The 17,852-nt window shown below is 40.7% G+C and overlaps 1 protein-coding gene across 1 annotated transcript; it reads right to left on the bottom strand.

Annotated features, from left to right (window-relative positions):
• Positions 1-15,267: 15,267 nt before the first annotated feature.
• Positions 15,268-17,213, bottom strand: LOC104102670 (protein ASPARTIC PROTEASE IN GUARD CELL 1). Its single transcript, XM_009610449.4, has one exon. It carries the CDS (start codon positions 17,098-17,100, stop codon positions 15,634-15,636), a length of 1,467 nt encoding a protein of 488 aa, XP_009608744.1. The 5' UTR covers positions 17,101-17,213; the 3' UTR covers positions 15,268-15,633.
• Between the last annotated feature and the right edge of the window lie 639 nt (positions 17,214-17,852).

Raw genomic sequence — 17,852 nt, 5'->3', positions numbered from 1 at the left:
GACACAAATCGTAAAAGTAAATAGAAATATCGAGTGTTGACTGTAGAGAAAGAAAAATAAGCAAAGTTGAAAAAAGGATGATTTATGGATTAAGCAAGATGAATCAATCTATGAAGCTAAAAAAAAATAACTCTTCAATATAGGAGTGTATGATATCTCAGTTACAATGTATGCCAAACTTGTCCTTTACAGAAATATAACCATCCCTTTTATAGTGGGGGAACCCTACTTTAGATATAATTAAAAATACATAGTGGGGAACCCATGATAAATCAGCTTTTCCTTAATTCCCGCCGAGATTCACTCCCTTAGTGCGGCTGCAACGACTCTTGTCTATGAGCTCGATCTTGATCGGACTCAGTATTGGTCGGTTTTCAGTTTTAGAGCTCGATGCGGGTTTGAGCTTGATACCGACTCGGGCTTGGTATTGGTTGACCTCGGGCCCTTAAGATCGATTCTATCACATCTCATCATAGTTTGATTCAGACCCGAGCTCGATAATGACTTCGAGCTCGGTATTTGACTTATTCCTGAAACTTGAAGCTCGTTTGTGCTTTCTTCGGATACCATCTCGATATTACGAAGACTTTCTTCGGTCCATTATGTTCCCATCTCGATCATACGTACGAAGGTCGAAATCAGTTTCGACCGTATACAGATAGTCCCCTCGTTTCTCGGGAAGGATATGGCGAGAAACGATATGATTTCCCGAACGATATGAGCCAGTATCGAGGTATATGTGTTCGATAACCGAGGGGCACCTCGAACAGCTAAAGAAAGATTGTAATTGGGAACAAAGATGTGGTAATCCCGTTTCCTGAAGAAGATATCACCACTCACGTGAAAGGGTTTTTAAGTGTTTATACTTACCCTTTCACGTTAGGTCCTCTCGACCCTGTTATTATCGATTTCTGCCGTCAATATCAAATAACCCTAGGCCAGATCCATCCTTCTTTTTGGTGAATCGTTATTTTGATCCGTTTCTTCGTGAACAAAATCGAAGGGATGCCTTTTACCCTCGACCATCTCGTTCGATTGTACTGCCCTCGCCTCTTTCGAGGCGGGTTAATAAAACTTCAGCACCGAGCTACCAAGGTTCTGTTCTCGAGCATAGACGAGGACAGGGATCGAGACTGGATGTGCAGGTTCGTTCGAGTGAAGACTTCGGACCTGATTCCGAATGAAAAGATGCAATTTTTCGAGGAGTGGAACATGAAGCGTAAGTGTAATTCTACTTTTATCTCCTACTATTTTGACCCTTCATTTCTTTTCTCACCGATATCCCCTTTTTGTGATGCAGCGGTTCCTTTGATGCCCGGTGTAGTTCCCGACCTCAAGAACTGGGTACGGGATCTAGCTTCGACCTCCATATATGCCGAGCGCTCATGGCGTGATTTGTCAAAGGACCGATGGGAGGCCAAAAATCATGGTAAACCTCTTTCTCGTATCTTTGATAGTTCGAATGAGATGCTTTTCATATACTTAAATCAATTTTCTTGTATGTAAGTCTGGGCAAAGATGCGGTTTTGAGGCCCCCGCCCGTTGAGAAAGAGGCTTCGACCTCTGTTCTAAAACCTGTGAAGGATAATAAGAGAAAAAGGGCCTCTACTTCCGAAGATCCAAAACCGAAGACGAGGATGGCTCGTAAGCCGAGAGAAGAATATCATCCCTTTTACCATAAAATCAGTTATGCATCTAAGGGATGAAGACGAGGAAGGGGAAGAAAATAACGGGTCCGTACTGGTGGCCCGAGCGAAGGAAACCATCGATGCTTCGAAAGCAGCTGGATCGATGGTGGTTTGTGTGTCTCCGCCTCGAACTGAGGTGGTATCGGAGAAAGATTCGGGTAGAGTCCCCGAATTGTTAGAAATCGAGGATACTTTCCACCGAAGTCAAAAAACGGTGGGTATATCTGAAGGAGCCAGTCTTGAAGCTCTCCGAACTGAGGAGAATGCCTCAAGCGAGTCGCTTGGGTCAATAGTAATCGGAGACTTTCCCACTCTCCCTACTTTTTCCGAAAGGACGATTCGGGAAGCCCAAGATTTGGGGGCCCTCGAGATAAACTGATCTCATGAAGGGGAGGACCCCTTATGTGATTTGTTTACTGGTGTCGAGGATGTTGCTGGCCCTAGTGATGTGTCGAGTCTTTTCTGTGAAGTGTAACAAGATCTAAATCGGGTAAGCTCTAACTCCCTTCGTTGATATCACTTTCATGTTTGCTATTCTTTTTTAACTTCTTTTCTTCTTTCATCAAGAAGCATGTTCTCGGTCTCGAGCTGAGCTGCGTCGGTATGAGGCCGACCTCCGACGGGTCACGGAGGAGAGGAATGCCCTTAGATTCCTTTTCGGACAAAGGGAAGTAGAAATCAAGGACCTCCGAGTTGAATTGGCCAAGGCTCAACAAGACCAAACCGACCTGACCGAGCAGGTAATGGTAATCTTAAAAACCCATGGGCTCAATTCTGGAACGGTGGCTAATATTTCGATCTCACAGCTGCAGTAGAAGCTTGAGGTTATTGGGAAGTTTCGTGAGAAGGTTGATATGATAAGGGCAGAGACCTTGGGATGGAAAGATGGAATGGACCGTCTTGCCGTAGAAAACGAAACTGCTAGAGCCCAATTATCATTGGCCGAAAACCAACTTCAAAGTATGAAGGAGAAAAGCTCGATTCAAGCAAGAAGAATAAAGGAGCTCGAGGCTCGGTTGGCCTCCGAACTTGCCAAGGCCAAATCTGACGCCGAAAAGGCAAAGACCGATGTGGATGCATTCGTGGCCGTCTATCGGGCCGATGCTAAAGCTGCTCAGGAACATCAAGAGAGGCAGCCGAAACCTCCAACACTCAAGCACATTGGGTTGTTGAACTTGCTAAGTGCCAATCTCGGAGGGAGACCCTCGAAGAGATCCATGCTCGAGGTTTCGATCTCACCGAAGAGATAAAAAGGGCTAAAGAGCTCGAAGCCGATGTTGAAGCCTTGGCTTCCGATGATGATGATGGCGATGATGGGAGCAAGAGTGGGTCCGAGAGCGGGGAGAAGCCCGATGGAGAAGAGACTGTCCCCGTAGATAACCAAGAAACTTAGCCCTTAGTTTTCATTTTGGATTTTTTGTGTAGGGTCCTGTTTGGATGTTGTAAACATTCTTGTATGTATATATATATATATATATATATATATATATATATATATATATATATATATATATATATATATATATATATATATATATATATATAAAGATCTTTTTTTTCCCGACTTGCCTCTGTTTTCTGCCTTGTGAAGATCTTGTTTCATTCATGCCTTACGGAGGTTTTTATAAGGTTTTAGGCAATTTGATCGAATTCGGACCTTGTAGCTATTATGACCGGGTGAGTGCTTGCTCAAACTTGAAATAAGGTAGCTCGTAGGCTTAGTAGCCGAGTGAGTGATTACTCGAACTCGAAGTAATATAGCCCGTAGGCTTAATGGTTTAGTGAGTGATTGCTCGAACTCGAAATAAGAGTAGCCCGTAGGCTTAGTAGTCGAGCGAGTGATTCGAACTCAAAGTAATGTAGCCCGTAGGCTTAATGGTCGAGTGAGTGATTGCTCGAACTCGAAGTAGTGTAGCCCGTAGGCTTAATGGGACTTGATCGTTGATTTTTCGGTTGGCAGTCCCCGATTTATGGGGTAATGGTCGGCCCTTAAGCCTGCTTGCAAAATAGATCACAAAATAGAGGATGGATTCTGAGGTATCGGTAAGAAATTCTCTTTATGTCATTATACGTGTGTTCATGTTCTGTACCATGGATCGAGCAAACTATATGAGCATGGTTCGTTTTGACCATTTGGCTCTTAAAATTTTTCCTATCGAAACCCTGTTGTTATGAAGTAAATTCCTTGCATCGAACTTGATATATTTGAGGGTAATTCCCCCCCCAATATTCGAGGTTGATTGTAAGGAGGCCTCAGATACTGTTGAATTGTTCTAAGTTAGCACGATCAATGGTTGCCTCATTAAAAACCTTGCCGAAAAACCCATTTGGGATAAAACCGGTCTAAGGAAAAAAGAGTGCAATGCATGCTTTCAGACCTAAGGTTTGGTAGTTGTTTGCCGTTCATAATACCGAGCTTGTAGGATCCTTTACCGACGTTTTCGAGTACCTAATACGGTCTTTCCCAATTTGGACCCAATTTTCCTTCATTCAGATATCGGGTGCTGAGGGTGACTTTCCTTAGCACTAAGTCCCCGATTTTAAAAAGGCGAAGATTGGTTCTTAGATTAGAGTATCTTTCGATCCGCTGCTTTTGGGCGGCCAATTGGACGAGAGTGGCTTCTCGATTTTCATCCAATAATTCGAGGCTAGTATTCATAGCCTCGTGATTTGACTCTTCTGTTGTATACCTAAACCTGCCACTGGGTTTGTCACGACCCGAAATTTTCCACCGACGGGACCATGATGGCGCCTAACATTTCACTTGCTAGGCAAGCCAATGTTAGAGAATCATTAAACCAATTCTTTATTCCCATTCCGTAATTACAAGCATTCTACAATTTACTACAAGTAATAGTCTGAAGAAATACAACTGTCTGAATGAAAGAAACAATAGAACAAAAAATATAGATGGGGACTTCAAGGCCTGTGAACGCCGACAGATCTACCTTGAGTCCCCGGACAGCAGACCAATAAAAAAATCTCGATCAACCCGAGCCGGTATCAAAATCTACACAGAAAGTGCAGAGTGCAGTATCAGTACAATCGACCCCATGTACTGGTAAGTATCGAGCCTAACCTCGACGAAGTAGTGATGAGGCTAAGGCAAGGCGCCTACAAATCAACCTGTACAATTTAACAATGTATATGCAAATAACAGAAATAAAGCACTAAACAGGAAGTGTCGGGTGGGGAACATGCTGAGGGGAACACAAGATAAAGAACTACAACAGAATAATCACCGGAGCAGTTAATATGCCATGAATCAACAAGAATAGTGAATACAGTAAGGAAAAATGCACGGCATGACCCTTCGTGCTTTTACTCTCAATCTCACCATAAAATTAATAGAAACGGCACGGCATCACCCTTCGTGCATTAACTCTCATATCATAGCACAACATCACCCTTCGTGCATTAACACTTACAATATGGCACGACATCACCCTTCGTGCATTAACACTCACAATATGGCACGGCATCACCCTTCGTGCATTAACACTTACAATATGGCACGGCATCACCCTTCGTGCATTAACACTCTCCTTACCATAATGCAATGCATAAATAACAACAGGGAGATAGAATAACAAGTACAAACCTTACTTCAACATTTGGTTCCATAACATCAATTTCAACTTTGAAATAAAAACTCAATTATCACCAGATATTCCGTAAACATGATAAGAACGATAAATTGAGCAACACTAATATAACACATAACAATTTGGCATGGGAATGAGACAATATAAGAAAAACTGAGAAACATGGAAAACAGGTAAATTGGTGGCGCATAAGTACTCGTCATCTCACATATACGCCGCTCACATGAATTTCACTTAGCAAGTAATCTAAGGTTCCTAATTCCCTCAAGTCAGGGTTAGACACAACACTTACCTCGCTCCGAAAGCCACTTAATTCTCAATCATAGCTTTTCCTTTGGAATTCACCTCCAAACCACTCGTATCTATTCAAAAATGACTCAATAATATCAAATATTGCTAAAGGAATCAATTATATTGCATAAATTAAATTTCCCAAATTTTCTTCCAAAAAGTCGAAAAATCGACCCTGGGCCCGCTTGGTCAAAACCCAAGGTTCGGACCAAAATCTATTTACCCATTCATCCCCGAGCCTGAATATACAATTGGTTTTGGAATCCGACCTCAAATTGAGGTCTAAATTCCCAAATTCCCGAAATCCCTAGTTTCTACCCTAACCCCTAATTCTATCATGAAAACTCTAGATTTTAGGTTGCAAATTCAAGAAATGTAATGGGTAATTGAAAGAAAATGGTTTAGAATCACTTACCAATAATTTGGGGAAGAAATGGCTCTTGAAAAATCGCCTCTCACCATTTGGTTTTTTGAGAAAAATGAGTTTTTGGCTAAAATCCCGTTTTTGGATTCTGTTAAGTGATGGGCGACAGTGTTCATCGTGTTTGCAAGAGCACTGCCGCGTTCGCGAAAGTACTGGCTGCCAAGCTTTTGCGTTCGTGAGACACTACTCGCGTTCGCAATGGTTACTCCCCCCCGGACTTCGCATTCGCTAGGCATTGCTCGTGTTCGCGATGAAGGAACGACCAACCCTCCCCCAAGTCCCCAAGTGCTTCGTGTTCGCGATGAGCAGGTCGCGTTCGCGAAGGGTAAATCCCCCATCACTTTGCGTTCGCGACCAGGCCTTCGCGTTCGCGAAGAAAAATTCTCAGCCTCACCAGATTACTCTTCGCGTTTGCGAGAGGACCTTCGCGAACGCGAAGAAGGATATGCCAGACACCAAAATCTGTAGAAAACCAGATTTTTTCCAAGTCCAAAACTTCTCATGGCCTATCCGAAACTCACCCGAGCCCTCGGGGCTCCAAACCAAATATGCACACAAGTCTAAAAAATCATACGGACCTGCTCGCGCGATTAAATCGCCAAAATAACGCCTAGAACTCCGAATTTAGCACCAAATCAAATTAAATTCTCAAGAACACTTTAAAATTTTTATTTTTTCAATTGGACGTCCGAATCATGTCGAATCAACTCCGTTTCTCACCAAATTTCATAGACAATTCTTAAATATCATAATGAACCTGTACTGGGCTCCAGAACCAAAATACGGACCCGGTACTCACAACACCAAACATCAATCAATTCTTCAAAATAATTAATTTTCAGACTTTTAATTTTCATCAAAAATTCATAGCTTGAGTTAGGGACCTCCGAATTCGATTCCGAGCATACGCCCAAGTCCCATAATTCGATTCGGACCCACCGGGATTATCAAAACATGGATCCGGTCCCGTTTTCCATATGCAGTCAATGTGAACCAAGCAACTTTGGTTCGTAGAGCCCTCGAATTTTTAGGGTCCGATGGGAGCTTTCCGTTCTCCACGTATTCAATACACTTATTCCTCCAATCCCAAGTTAAGCTTGTAGAGTTTATCTTGGCATGACCTTCCTCGATCACGAATCTCGAAAGTTGAACGACAGTCCCCGAGCTGATCTCATATTCCCCGACCGATGACCCCAAATTTGCAAGTGCATCGCCCTCACTGTTTTGTTCTCGAGGTACATGTTGTAAGGTTTATTCTTTGAAATGGTGTAAAGTTACCTGTAGTTTGTCTAAATACCTTTGCATTCTATCCTCTCGAACTACAAAGGTTTTTGCTTACTTGATTTACCACCAGCAAAGAGTCACACTTGGCTTCAATGACTTCTGCTCCCAAGCTTTTAGCTAGCTCAAGACCTACAATCATGGCCTCATACTCGGCCTCGTTGTTAATCAACCTAGTAGTTTTGATAGATTGCCTAATAGTGTTACCCGTGGGCGGCTTTAAAACGATGCCTAGCCCAGACCCCTTCACGTTCGAAGCCCCGTCCGTGAAAAGGGTCCATACCCCCGATGATGTACCCGATTTCAATAAGAGTTCTTTTTCAACTTCGGGTACGAGGGTTGGCGTGAAATCGGCCATAAAAACGCTAAAATTTGAGACTTGATGGCCGTCCGGGGTTGATATTCGATATCGTACCCACTGAGTTCGATGGCCTATTTGGCCAATCAGCTTGATAGTTCGAGCTTGTGTAAAATATTACGAAGTGGGTAAGTGGTTAATACGCATATGAGGTGACATTGAAAGTATCGTCTTAACTTTTTAGAGGCGCTTATCAGTGCTAGTGCCAATTTCTCTAAGTGTGGAAATCTAATTTTTGCTTCCCCTAAGGTTCGACTTATATAATAAACGGGAAATTGCGTACCTTGCTCTTCTCGAACTAGGACACCACTTATCGCTATTTCCGATACCGCCAAGTACAAGTAAAGTTTCTCATCTGCCTTCGGAGTGTGAAGCAGCGGTGGGCTCGATAGGTATTGCTTCAATTTCTCTAATGCATGTTGGCATTCCGGGGTCCAGCCGATATTGTTCTTCTTTTTGAGTAGAGAGAAAAATCTGTAACCTCGATCCGACGACCTTGAAATAAATCGGCCTAAGGCAACAATTTGTCTCGTTAGCCTCCGCATGACTTTTAAATTGTCCATGACGGCGATATCTTCGATGGCCTTGATTTTATCGGGGTTGATCTCGATCCCCCGATTCGATACCATGAAGCTAAGGAACTTGCCCGAACCGACTCCAAAAGCATATTTCTCGGGGTTGAGCTTCATGTTGTATTTCCTTAAAATCTCGAATGGTTCCTGCAAATGAGCCAAATGGTCCTCTGCGCGTAGGGACTTAACTAGCATGTCATCAATATAAACTTTCATTGATTTACCTATTTATTCCTCGAATATTTTATTTACTAGGCGTTCATAAGTAGCTCCTGTATTTTTTAGCCCGAAGGGCATCACATTATAACAATATGTTCCATTCTTGGTGACAAATGAAGTTTTTTCCCGGTCTTCCGGGTTCATTTGGATTTGATTATACCCGGAATAGGCATCGAGAAAAGTAAGGATCTCGTGACCGACTGTGGCATCGATCATGCGATCGATGTTGGGCAGCGAAAAAGAATCTTTGGGGCACGCCTTGTTTAAATCCTTATAATCTACACACATTTTAAGTTTGTTCCCTTTTTTAGGGACTACAACTACATTGGCTAACCATTCGGGGTATTTCACCTCCCGAATGGACCCTATTTTGAGAAGTTTAGTTACCTCGTCCTTTATAAATATGTGTTTTACCTCGGACTGGGGTCTTATCTTTTGCTTCACCGATTTGAACCTAGGGTCCAGGCTTAGCCGATGCATCGTTATATCCGGTGGGATCCCTGTTATATCTAAATGGGACCAAGCAAAACAATCTATGTTATCGATAAGAAATTGAATAAGCCTTTTCCTGAGTTCGGGGGTTAATCCCGTTCCCAGGTATACCTTTCGTTCGGGTAAATGCTCGATTAGTATGACTTGCTCTAGTTCTCTAATCATTGATTGGGTAGAGTCGGAATCATCGGGGACCACGAAGGATTGAGGGATCCTTTGATCATCATCTTCGTCAATCTTCTGATTTTCTAGTTGGGTTGAAACTGACGTCTGTGATTGCTATTTGGCATCTCATTCCCCTTTTTGAGTTTGATCCCTTTGTTGACGAAGGTGAGGATATCGGAATTGCTTCTTCGATGGCAAACATTTTTCTTGCGGCCGGTTATTCTCCGTACACTGTTTTGACTCCCTCCGATGTTGGGAATTTAAGAACCTGGTGGAGGGTCGAAGGTACAGCTCTCATATTGTGGATCCATGGCCTTCCAAAAAGGGCGTTATACCTCATTTCGCCTTCGATTACGTGGAACTTCGTTTCCTGGATGGTCCCGGCCACGTTTATCGACAGAATTATCTCGCCTTTGATGGTTTCACATGCCATGTTGAATCCGTTTAGAACCATGGTTGCGGATACGACCTGGTCCTATAGACTGAGTTGTTCTACAACCTTCGATCCAATAATGTTGGCCGAGCTACCTTGATCAATTAACACACACTTAACTTTAGTTTTATTCATAAGTACGAATATTACCAGTGCATCGTTATGAGGTTGCATGATTCCTTCTGCACCTTCATCATTAAAGGACAAGGTTCCTATGGGTGCGTAATCTTGAGTTCGATGTCGCTTTTCTCTTATAACCGATGTCTTAGTGCATTTAAGCACTGGCCCTTGAGGGGTATCGACGTCACCGATGATCATGTGGATGATGTATTGCGGTTCTTCCTGTTCGTTTTGTTTACCGAAATCCCTATTTTTAAATGGTTTTTGGCCATGTCGCTTAAATATTCTCGAAGGTGCCCTTTGTTGAATAACCTGGCTACCTCCTCTCTTAGTTGCCTACAATCTTTTGTTCTATGGCCATGGGTGCCATGATATTCGCACATTTGATTGGGGTTCCTCTGGGAAGGATCGGTCTGCATGGGTCGAGGCCATTTAGTTTCTTTGATGCGTCTGATAGCCGATACGATGGCAGATGCATCGATGCTAAAGTTATACTCCGATAACCGTGGTGCTTCCTTAGGTCCGGTAGGCCTGCCGAACCCATTTCTGCTCATCAGCCCCCGAGACCCTTGACCTCGATCACTCCTTTTATTACCTTGTCCATGGTTACGTCTCAATTTATTGATCATGTGTTTTCCGCTATATGGTCGGTATCGGTCCCTGATCGGACCTTGTTCTTGATTGATTTCCCTTCTAGCAGCGGGTTCAAAACCCAACTTATCGTCTTCGACTCTAATTTTTGACTGGTACCGATTATGCACTTCGGCCCAAGTAATAGCTAGATACTCGATCAGGTTATGCTTCAACCCCCGTGAAGCTGTCAAGCTTCGTTCGTTCAAACCTTGAGTGAAAGCCTGAACAGCCCAATCGTCTGTGACTCGTGGCAGATCCATTCGTTCCATTTGAAAATGAGATACGAACTCCCTTATCATCTCGTTATCCTTTTGTCTTACCTTGAATAGGTCCGACTTCCTGGTCTCAACCTTTATGGCCCCGGCGTGCGCTTTTATGAAAGAATCTGCAAGCATAGCAAAAGAATCGATAGAATTAGATGGTAAATTATGATACCTTATCATTGCTCCCTTTGACAAGGTTTCATCGAATTTCTTCAATAATACGGATTCGATTTCATCGTCCTCTAGGTCGTTCCCTTTAATGGCACATATGTAAGAGGTGACATATTCGTTGGGGTCGGTAGTTCCATTATATTTAGGAATCTCGGGCATGCGGAATTTCTTTGGAATCGGTTTAAGAGCCGCGCTTGGGGGAAAAGGCTTTTGTACGAATTTTTTGGAATCTAAGCCCTTCAATATTGGTGGTGCCCCCGGGATTTGATCAACCCTGGAGTTATATGTTTTCACCTTTTTGTCGTTTGCTTCGATCCTCCTTTCTCCTGATTCTATTCGTTTGGTCAGTTCTTCAAACATCTTAGCAATTTCGGGATTAGTCCCCGACTCTTGCTCATTTGACCTTAGTATAGCTGGTTCTGTTCTGTGGGCGATTTCTCGGGGTGGACTGGGCTCCGGCCTTCTCGGTATCTGGGTTTGACTTTCCAACTGAGCTATTGCTGCTTGTTGAGCTTGCAACATTTCGAAAATCATACGCAAGCTGACGATGTTTTCCTCGACGTTATAGGTATCTCGAGCTGCAGATCGAGTGCCGCCATGAATGCTATTTTCAGGTTCATAATGTAGGTTTGCCTCAATGGCTACATGCGAATTAATGTTTAGTGGCACTTCGACTCAAGCTCCAACGACGTCGACAAGCGGCCTTTCGGTCGTGGGCATCAAGTTGTTGTTCTCGCCTTGAAGACCAGCTTCGTTGTCGATAGGTAAGGCCATTTAATTAATAGCTCGTCGTTGCTAATCCGAAATCAAAGATACTTCCGAAAACAAGCATAAAATGGCATGTTTTGCAGATTCGTATCAAATAACCACCGTTATCCTTAGCTCTATGGTGGGCGCCAAACTATTTATCCGAAAAACGGATAGAATTGAATTTGTATGTAGTTCTAAGGGTATGTGGTATAACTTGACACAAATCGTAAAAGTAAATAGAAATATCGAGTGTTGACTGTAAAGAAAGAAAAATAAGCAAAGTTGAAAAAAGAATGATTTATGGATTAAGCAAGATGAATCAATCTATGAAGCTAAAAAAAAAAAGATAACTCTTCAATATATGAGTGTATGATATCTCAGTTACAATGTATGCCAAACTTGTCTTTTACATGAATATAGCCATCCCTTTTATAGTGGGGGAACCCTACTTTAGATATAATTAAAAATACATAGTGGAGAACCCATGATAAATAAGCTTTTCCTTAATTTCCGCTGAGATTTACTCCCTTAGTGCGGCTGCAACAGCTCTTGTCTATGCGCTCGATCTTGATCAGATTCAGTATTGGTCGGTTTCTAGTTTTAGAGCTCGATGCGGGGTTTGAGCTCCGGTAATGACTCGGGCTCGGTATTGGTTGACCTCTAGTCCTTAAGCTCGATTCCATCACATCTCATCATAGTTCGATTCGGACCCGAGCTCGATAATGACTTCGAGCTCGGTATTTGATATGTTCCTGAAACTTGAAGCTCGTTTGTGCCTTCTTCGGATCCCATCTCGATATTACGAAGACTTTCTTCGGTCCATTATGTTCCCATCTCGATCAGACGTACGAAATCCGAAATCAGTTTCGACCGTATACAGTATTAAAGTGACTGGAGGTTTCTATAGCAGTAAATATCTCAAATATGTAACTTGCCCATACTACTTGCCTATTAATATATATTGATTATGTGTAAGATATGTATATTATACATTAATATGCAAAAAATATATATTTTACCAGCTGTTATTTTTGGAAACTACGATTCTGTAGTTTTCACAAGTATTATAAAGGCGATCCAGTGAGCCCAAAAATTCAATCCATGCTCGGGAAATTCAAAAGTCCAATTCAGTCATTTTGTTATAGCTTGCCAGCTCTCCTTTTAGTTTCTTCTATTTGGCCTTCGTTATTATTATTATTATTAATATTATTATTATTATTATTATTATTAGTATTGGTAAGCACCCTCCACTTCCAACCAAGAGGTTGTGAGTTCGAGTCACCCCAAGATCAAGGTGGGGAGTTCTTGGAGGGAAGGATGCCGAGGGTCTATTGGAAACAGCCTCTCTACCCCAGGGTAGGGGTAAGGTCTGCGTACACCTACCCTCAAGAACTTCAGTTCACAGTGGAAGGGCAAACTTCAGTTTTCCCTCATTTCATAGTACAAATTTCAGACAAATTAGTCTGAAGTTCTTCAATTTGTAGTACAAACTTCAAGAACTTCAGTTCATAGTGCAAGAAAAAACTTTAGTTTCCCCTCACTTCATAGTGCAAACTTCAGACAAATTAGTCTGAAGTTCTTCAATTTGTAGTGCAAACTTCAGGAACTTCAGTTCATAGTGCAAGGGCAAACTTCAGTTTTCCCTCACTTCATAGTGCAAACTTCAAACAAATTAGTCTAAAGTTCTTCAATTTATAGTGCAAACTTCAGGAACTTCAGTCCATAGTGGAAGGGCAAACTTCAGTTTCCCCTCACTTCATATTGCAAACTTCAGACGAATTAGGCTGAAGTTTTTTAATTTGTAGTGCAAACTTCAGGAACTTCAGTTCATAGTGCAAGGGCAAACTTCAGTTTCCCCTCACTTCATAGGGCAAACTTCAGAAAAATTAGTCTGAAGTTCTTCAATTTCTAGTGTAAACTTCAGGACAAATCAACTTTTCAGTGTAACTAAGAGCTGGTTTGGCATCACATCGGGTTTTACCTCATGGGGAATTCTTCATGTTCTTCATACTGGATTTGGAACTTTTGTATATTCAGTATGAGATAAACACATAACAAGACGAACTAGAGAGTATCTGTTGCGCTCTCGATGCATTTGGATTTGTATCTCGAGCTTGCAAAATAAAGGATTGTAAAATTTGCAGAAGCCTATGTTTTACCTTATGTTGGCAGGGTTTTTGAATTCAAATAGAGAACAATAACAATACTTTGTTTTGTTATTTTATGACAGTATTTGATCAAATGTAGGTTAAGTTGTTAATTTGACTTCACATTTTATTAGTGAATATATTAAAGTAGTGGTTGAAAAGTTAATTTGATAGGCAAGAAGAGGAGGAAGAAAGGAGTGCATAGGTCAGGAGGAAAAAGAGGAGGCATCTAAAGTTGTTAAAATTAGGGTATATATTAAATAATTTTAAAAATATGGATATATATTAAATGAGGGCGACTAAATTGGAGCCCATGCAATTTTTACCGTTTGATGCAGCACAGTTTACTACGTTTATTGGAAAGATTTTAAGTGACTTACAAATTGCGTTGACTCGTATTTTGAACCCTACATTCATTTTGGGACCCAGAAAGATAAAGAAATATTTGACCAATATTCTAATTTTCAATAATTATAATACTAAGATCAAGTTGTGAGGTTAAAATGTCACAGAAGTTTATAGCTTAGCAATACCAGGAGAGATTGTCAAGCTAATTTTCTAATTGTCCATTTTTTTCTTTTCCCTATCTCTATGTAATAGAAATTCTTTTTTAAAGAAAACGTCGTGACTTCAAACACGGTAAAGGTAATCAACCAGCCTTAAGAAAAGGCATCAAAATAAGCAAAACAAAGAAGACAAATGCAACAAAGTTTGCATTAACTTCTGTCAAAGTTAAAAAGCAGTGCCTTGAATTGAGGAGAAATCACTTTTGGAACTCCTACAATAGCACCAACCAAATTAAAGTGAAATGAACACAACACCATTGCACGGATTCAAACAACACAAATTCAGTATAATTTTACAAATGAAGTTAAGGAAGGTAATGTGTATGTATATTTTATCCCTATTTTGTAGAGATAGAGAAATTATTTCCGATAGATCATCGGCTTTAGTGACGTAGCCAGAAATCTTGCAGGTGTTCAAATTTTAAACAAATCAATAAATTCTTTTGTCGATGATTGGTGTACCAAAATTTTTAAAATTAATCTAAGTAATATTTAGTTAAACAATAAAAATACATGTAATCGAACTATAATTTTATAAATCAAAATTAACATAAAAAAGATAATAATAAAAATTTTACTAATAAAAGTAAGCACAAATTAAAGGAAAGAGAGAGTCAATCTGTAGAGAGCTTTTGTTGAAGATATATTTTTTAGAGCTTAACTTTTAAATTATATAATTTGTTCAAGAAAAAAACTACTTTTAAGATTAGTTATTTGTCTCTATATAAATTTAAATTCTACCGAGTTATTTTATTTAAAAATAATTAGATTGAAAAAGAGTTAAATAAATCATATGTTTAAATGACAAGCAAATGGGCTAAACAAACACCATACACGGCTGGACTGTCTCACTCAACTATATTAAGGATGTTCAAAATATAATATATAAGTAATATTTGACTAATATACATAGCGTAATTTTTTTGATTCTTGACCATCCTTGATATAGGTGGCCACTGCTCGGCTAAAAAAACATAATCACAACATAGTTTAAAAAAATACAGTAATATGAAAATCATGGAAGAAAAACAATAACAGCATGATTATACGATAATCGAAGCAAAATAGATAAACAATAGCGTGGATTCATTTTCCATATATCGCGCATTAAAATTACTTAAAAGCCAATCATTGAGCAACGTGTAAAACATGCATCGACCAGGTTATAAACTTTAACCATGATCCCTACTTCACCAAATCAAATCTACACTAATCACGTACTATTATCAGCAGCTTCAAATGCCATTAATACCCCTCACACTATCAATAAATTTACTATACAAAAAACACACTACTGAAATTGCAATAATAACACACACCCCCACCCTACTGAACCGGTCCCACTTCTCACGTTACACTTATTCTAAGTGGGCCCGACTAGTCTAAATGGAAAATAACTTTCTAACTAGGGGTAAAACAGGAAATAAATAATTTAGGAGTACCTATTACTAGTTACTAACATTTATTGGAAGAGAATCCAATGAGAGAGTTTTTCAGGTCGAAACTGACACGTGTCCCCTGCTGTTGAACATTACCGATAATTGACAGCGATGACGACGTTGGAGCAAAAGCGAAACAGAAAGTTCCCGACGAATCAACCGGTATCAGGTAATTTTTAGCCGGTAACGGTAACTCTTTCCCGTTAGAGAAATGAAACGACACCGTTGGAACTTCCACGCTTTTCATCGATTTCAAATCATAGCATGTGTCGAATAACGCCACGCTGTTAGTTGACGGCAAGTGCCTCGTTCCTTTCACGAACTCGTCACGGAGCGTGTTGTACACGTCTGTCTGAAGTCTGGTCACCGCCGTTCCGGAATCGATAATCACGCCGCCGTCGCCGTTATCGCTCACTTTGAAAGCTGACGGAGGAACTGAAAGCAAATTCCCCGCGACGCTGAGTCCCGTTAATTCCAGGTAATAGAATGTGTCGAGCTTCGAATTCCGGATTAACGGAGCAGTCACGGCGTCTGGCGATATCACTCCGCCGAACTCGAGAGTTGACGTCGAGTCCGAGTCACGATCCACTAAGCAATAAGAGAAAGAAGAAGCATTAATCTGTGAAGGAAATGATAACGCGCCGCCGCCGAGACCTAACAATCCAGCGGCGCCGACGAATAAACCTTCGTTATTATGTCCACATCCGATAGCTACATTCTCAACCGAAGCAGAGCCTCCAAAGGTAACTCTTTCCGTCACAAAATCGCCAACGGTGTACGAGCCATCGCCGTAGGAGACCTCATAAAGGCACGTGTCGTTCCTACATTCAGAAACATCAAGCGATTGGCACTGCTTTGTATCACAAGTGAGCGGCGAAAATGTAGAAGACGAAGCCGGCTCAAAAATCGGATCGGCTTGCTGGTAACAATCAGCGCAAGGCGCACACTGGATCCAGTTCACGTCACTTCCAGTATCGAGCACCATATAAACTTGATTTGGCGGGTGACCGATGCCAATTCGTGAGAAATACTCGCCGCTTCCTTGACTAGTCCCTGAAATAATCGGCCCTTCCAATTCCTCGGCTTGAAACTCGACTTCAACCGGTTTAAGATCCGATTTAGTAATCCGTTGTACAACCAGATCTACACGAGTTTGAAGCGATTTGACTCGAGCTGAGTCACGCTCCAGTCGAGCTAGTGTAAGTGAGTTGTAATCTCTATGTGAAGTACCACGTACTGATACTCGAGAATGCAGTTGAAGACTCAGCGAAGAAGACGATGACGTAGAAATGACATTTTCATCTTGTTTTAGTGATTTTACAGCTTGAGATGAATCCACTGAGAACGGGTTCAGGGTTTTTTGAATGGAGGATGGAACGCTAAGAAATGTTGTTCTTGAAGCATCTGGAGTTGTACGTGAAAGAGCTGTGACGAATAACAGAACAAGGAAGAAAATGGAGGAAGTGGAATTGGAAGTGGCCATTGTTGAAGGGTGAGAGAAAGTGGAAAACAGAGTGAGACTGGGACTGTGGGACTAAGCTTGGATTTATATATTCTGTGGAAAGAGAAACATGGTTGTAGAAAATTGAGAGTAGATAATTAGAAATTATGTTATAAACTTTTAAAGAAAGTCGCGTTGGACTTGTTGGAGGAGACAAAGAAGGGTAATATGAAGAAACAAGCTTTGAATGAGGTTACCTTTGAAAGAGTTTATTAGGTGATTATAAAAAAAATTCCTAATAAACTTTAATTGACAATTTATAAAAAATGATAACTAACCTATCAAAATTTATTGGTAATGTAAAAAAAGCTTTGTAGTATCGACATAATGTTTATGAAGTAACTTAAATCCCTTTGGAGTTGGTTTGGTTAATGGAATAAGAATATTAATCACAATATAAGAGGTGAGATAGATAATCCATGGGATATCCTATAATTATAATCACATGGGATAACCCAGAACTTTAGGGTCCGTTTGATTTAAGGGGGTTAGTTGGTATTTTTATATAAATTTTAAGATTAAAATTATCTCGTATTTGATTGGGGGTATTAATTAAAATTAGTATTATTTTTATATCAAAATTTTGATATAATTTATAATGAATAAAAAGGTGCAATTGATTATCCAAATTATATTCCCTCCGTCTCAAATTATCTGTCATGATTTTTAAAAATAATCGTCTCAAATTATTTATCATTTTAGAAGTTCAAGACAAAATTAATTATTTTTTCTCA

This window comes from Nicotiana tomentosiformis, chromosome 10 (assembly GCF_000390325.3).
Source record: "Nicotiana tomentosiformis chromosome 10, ASM39032v3, whole genome shotgun sequence".
Classification (NCBI taxonomy): domain Eukaryota; kingdom Viridiplantae; phylum Streptophyta; class Magnoliopsida; order Solanales; family Solanaceae; genus Nicotiana; species Nicotiana tomentosiformis.
This window is presented reverse-complemented; position numbering and strand designations above follow the sequence as displayed.

Bases quoted from the DNA above. Each gene is read 5' to 3' on its own strand.
- LOC104102670 (XM_009610449.4), bottom strand. From the start codon at position 17,100: ATGGCCACTTCCAATTCCACTTCCTCCATTTTCTTCCTTGTTCTGTTA.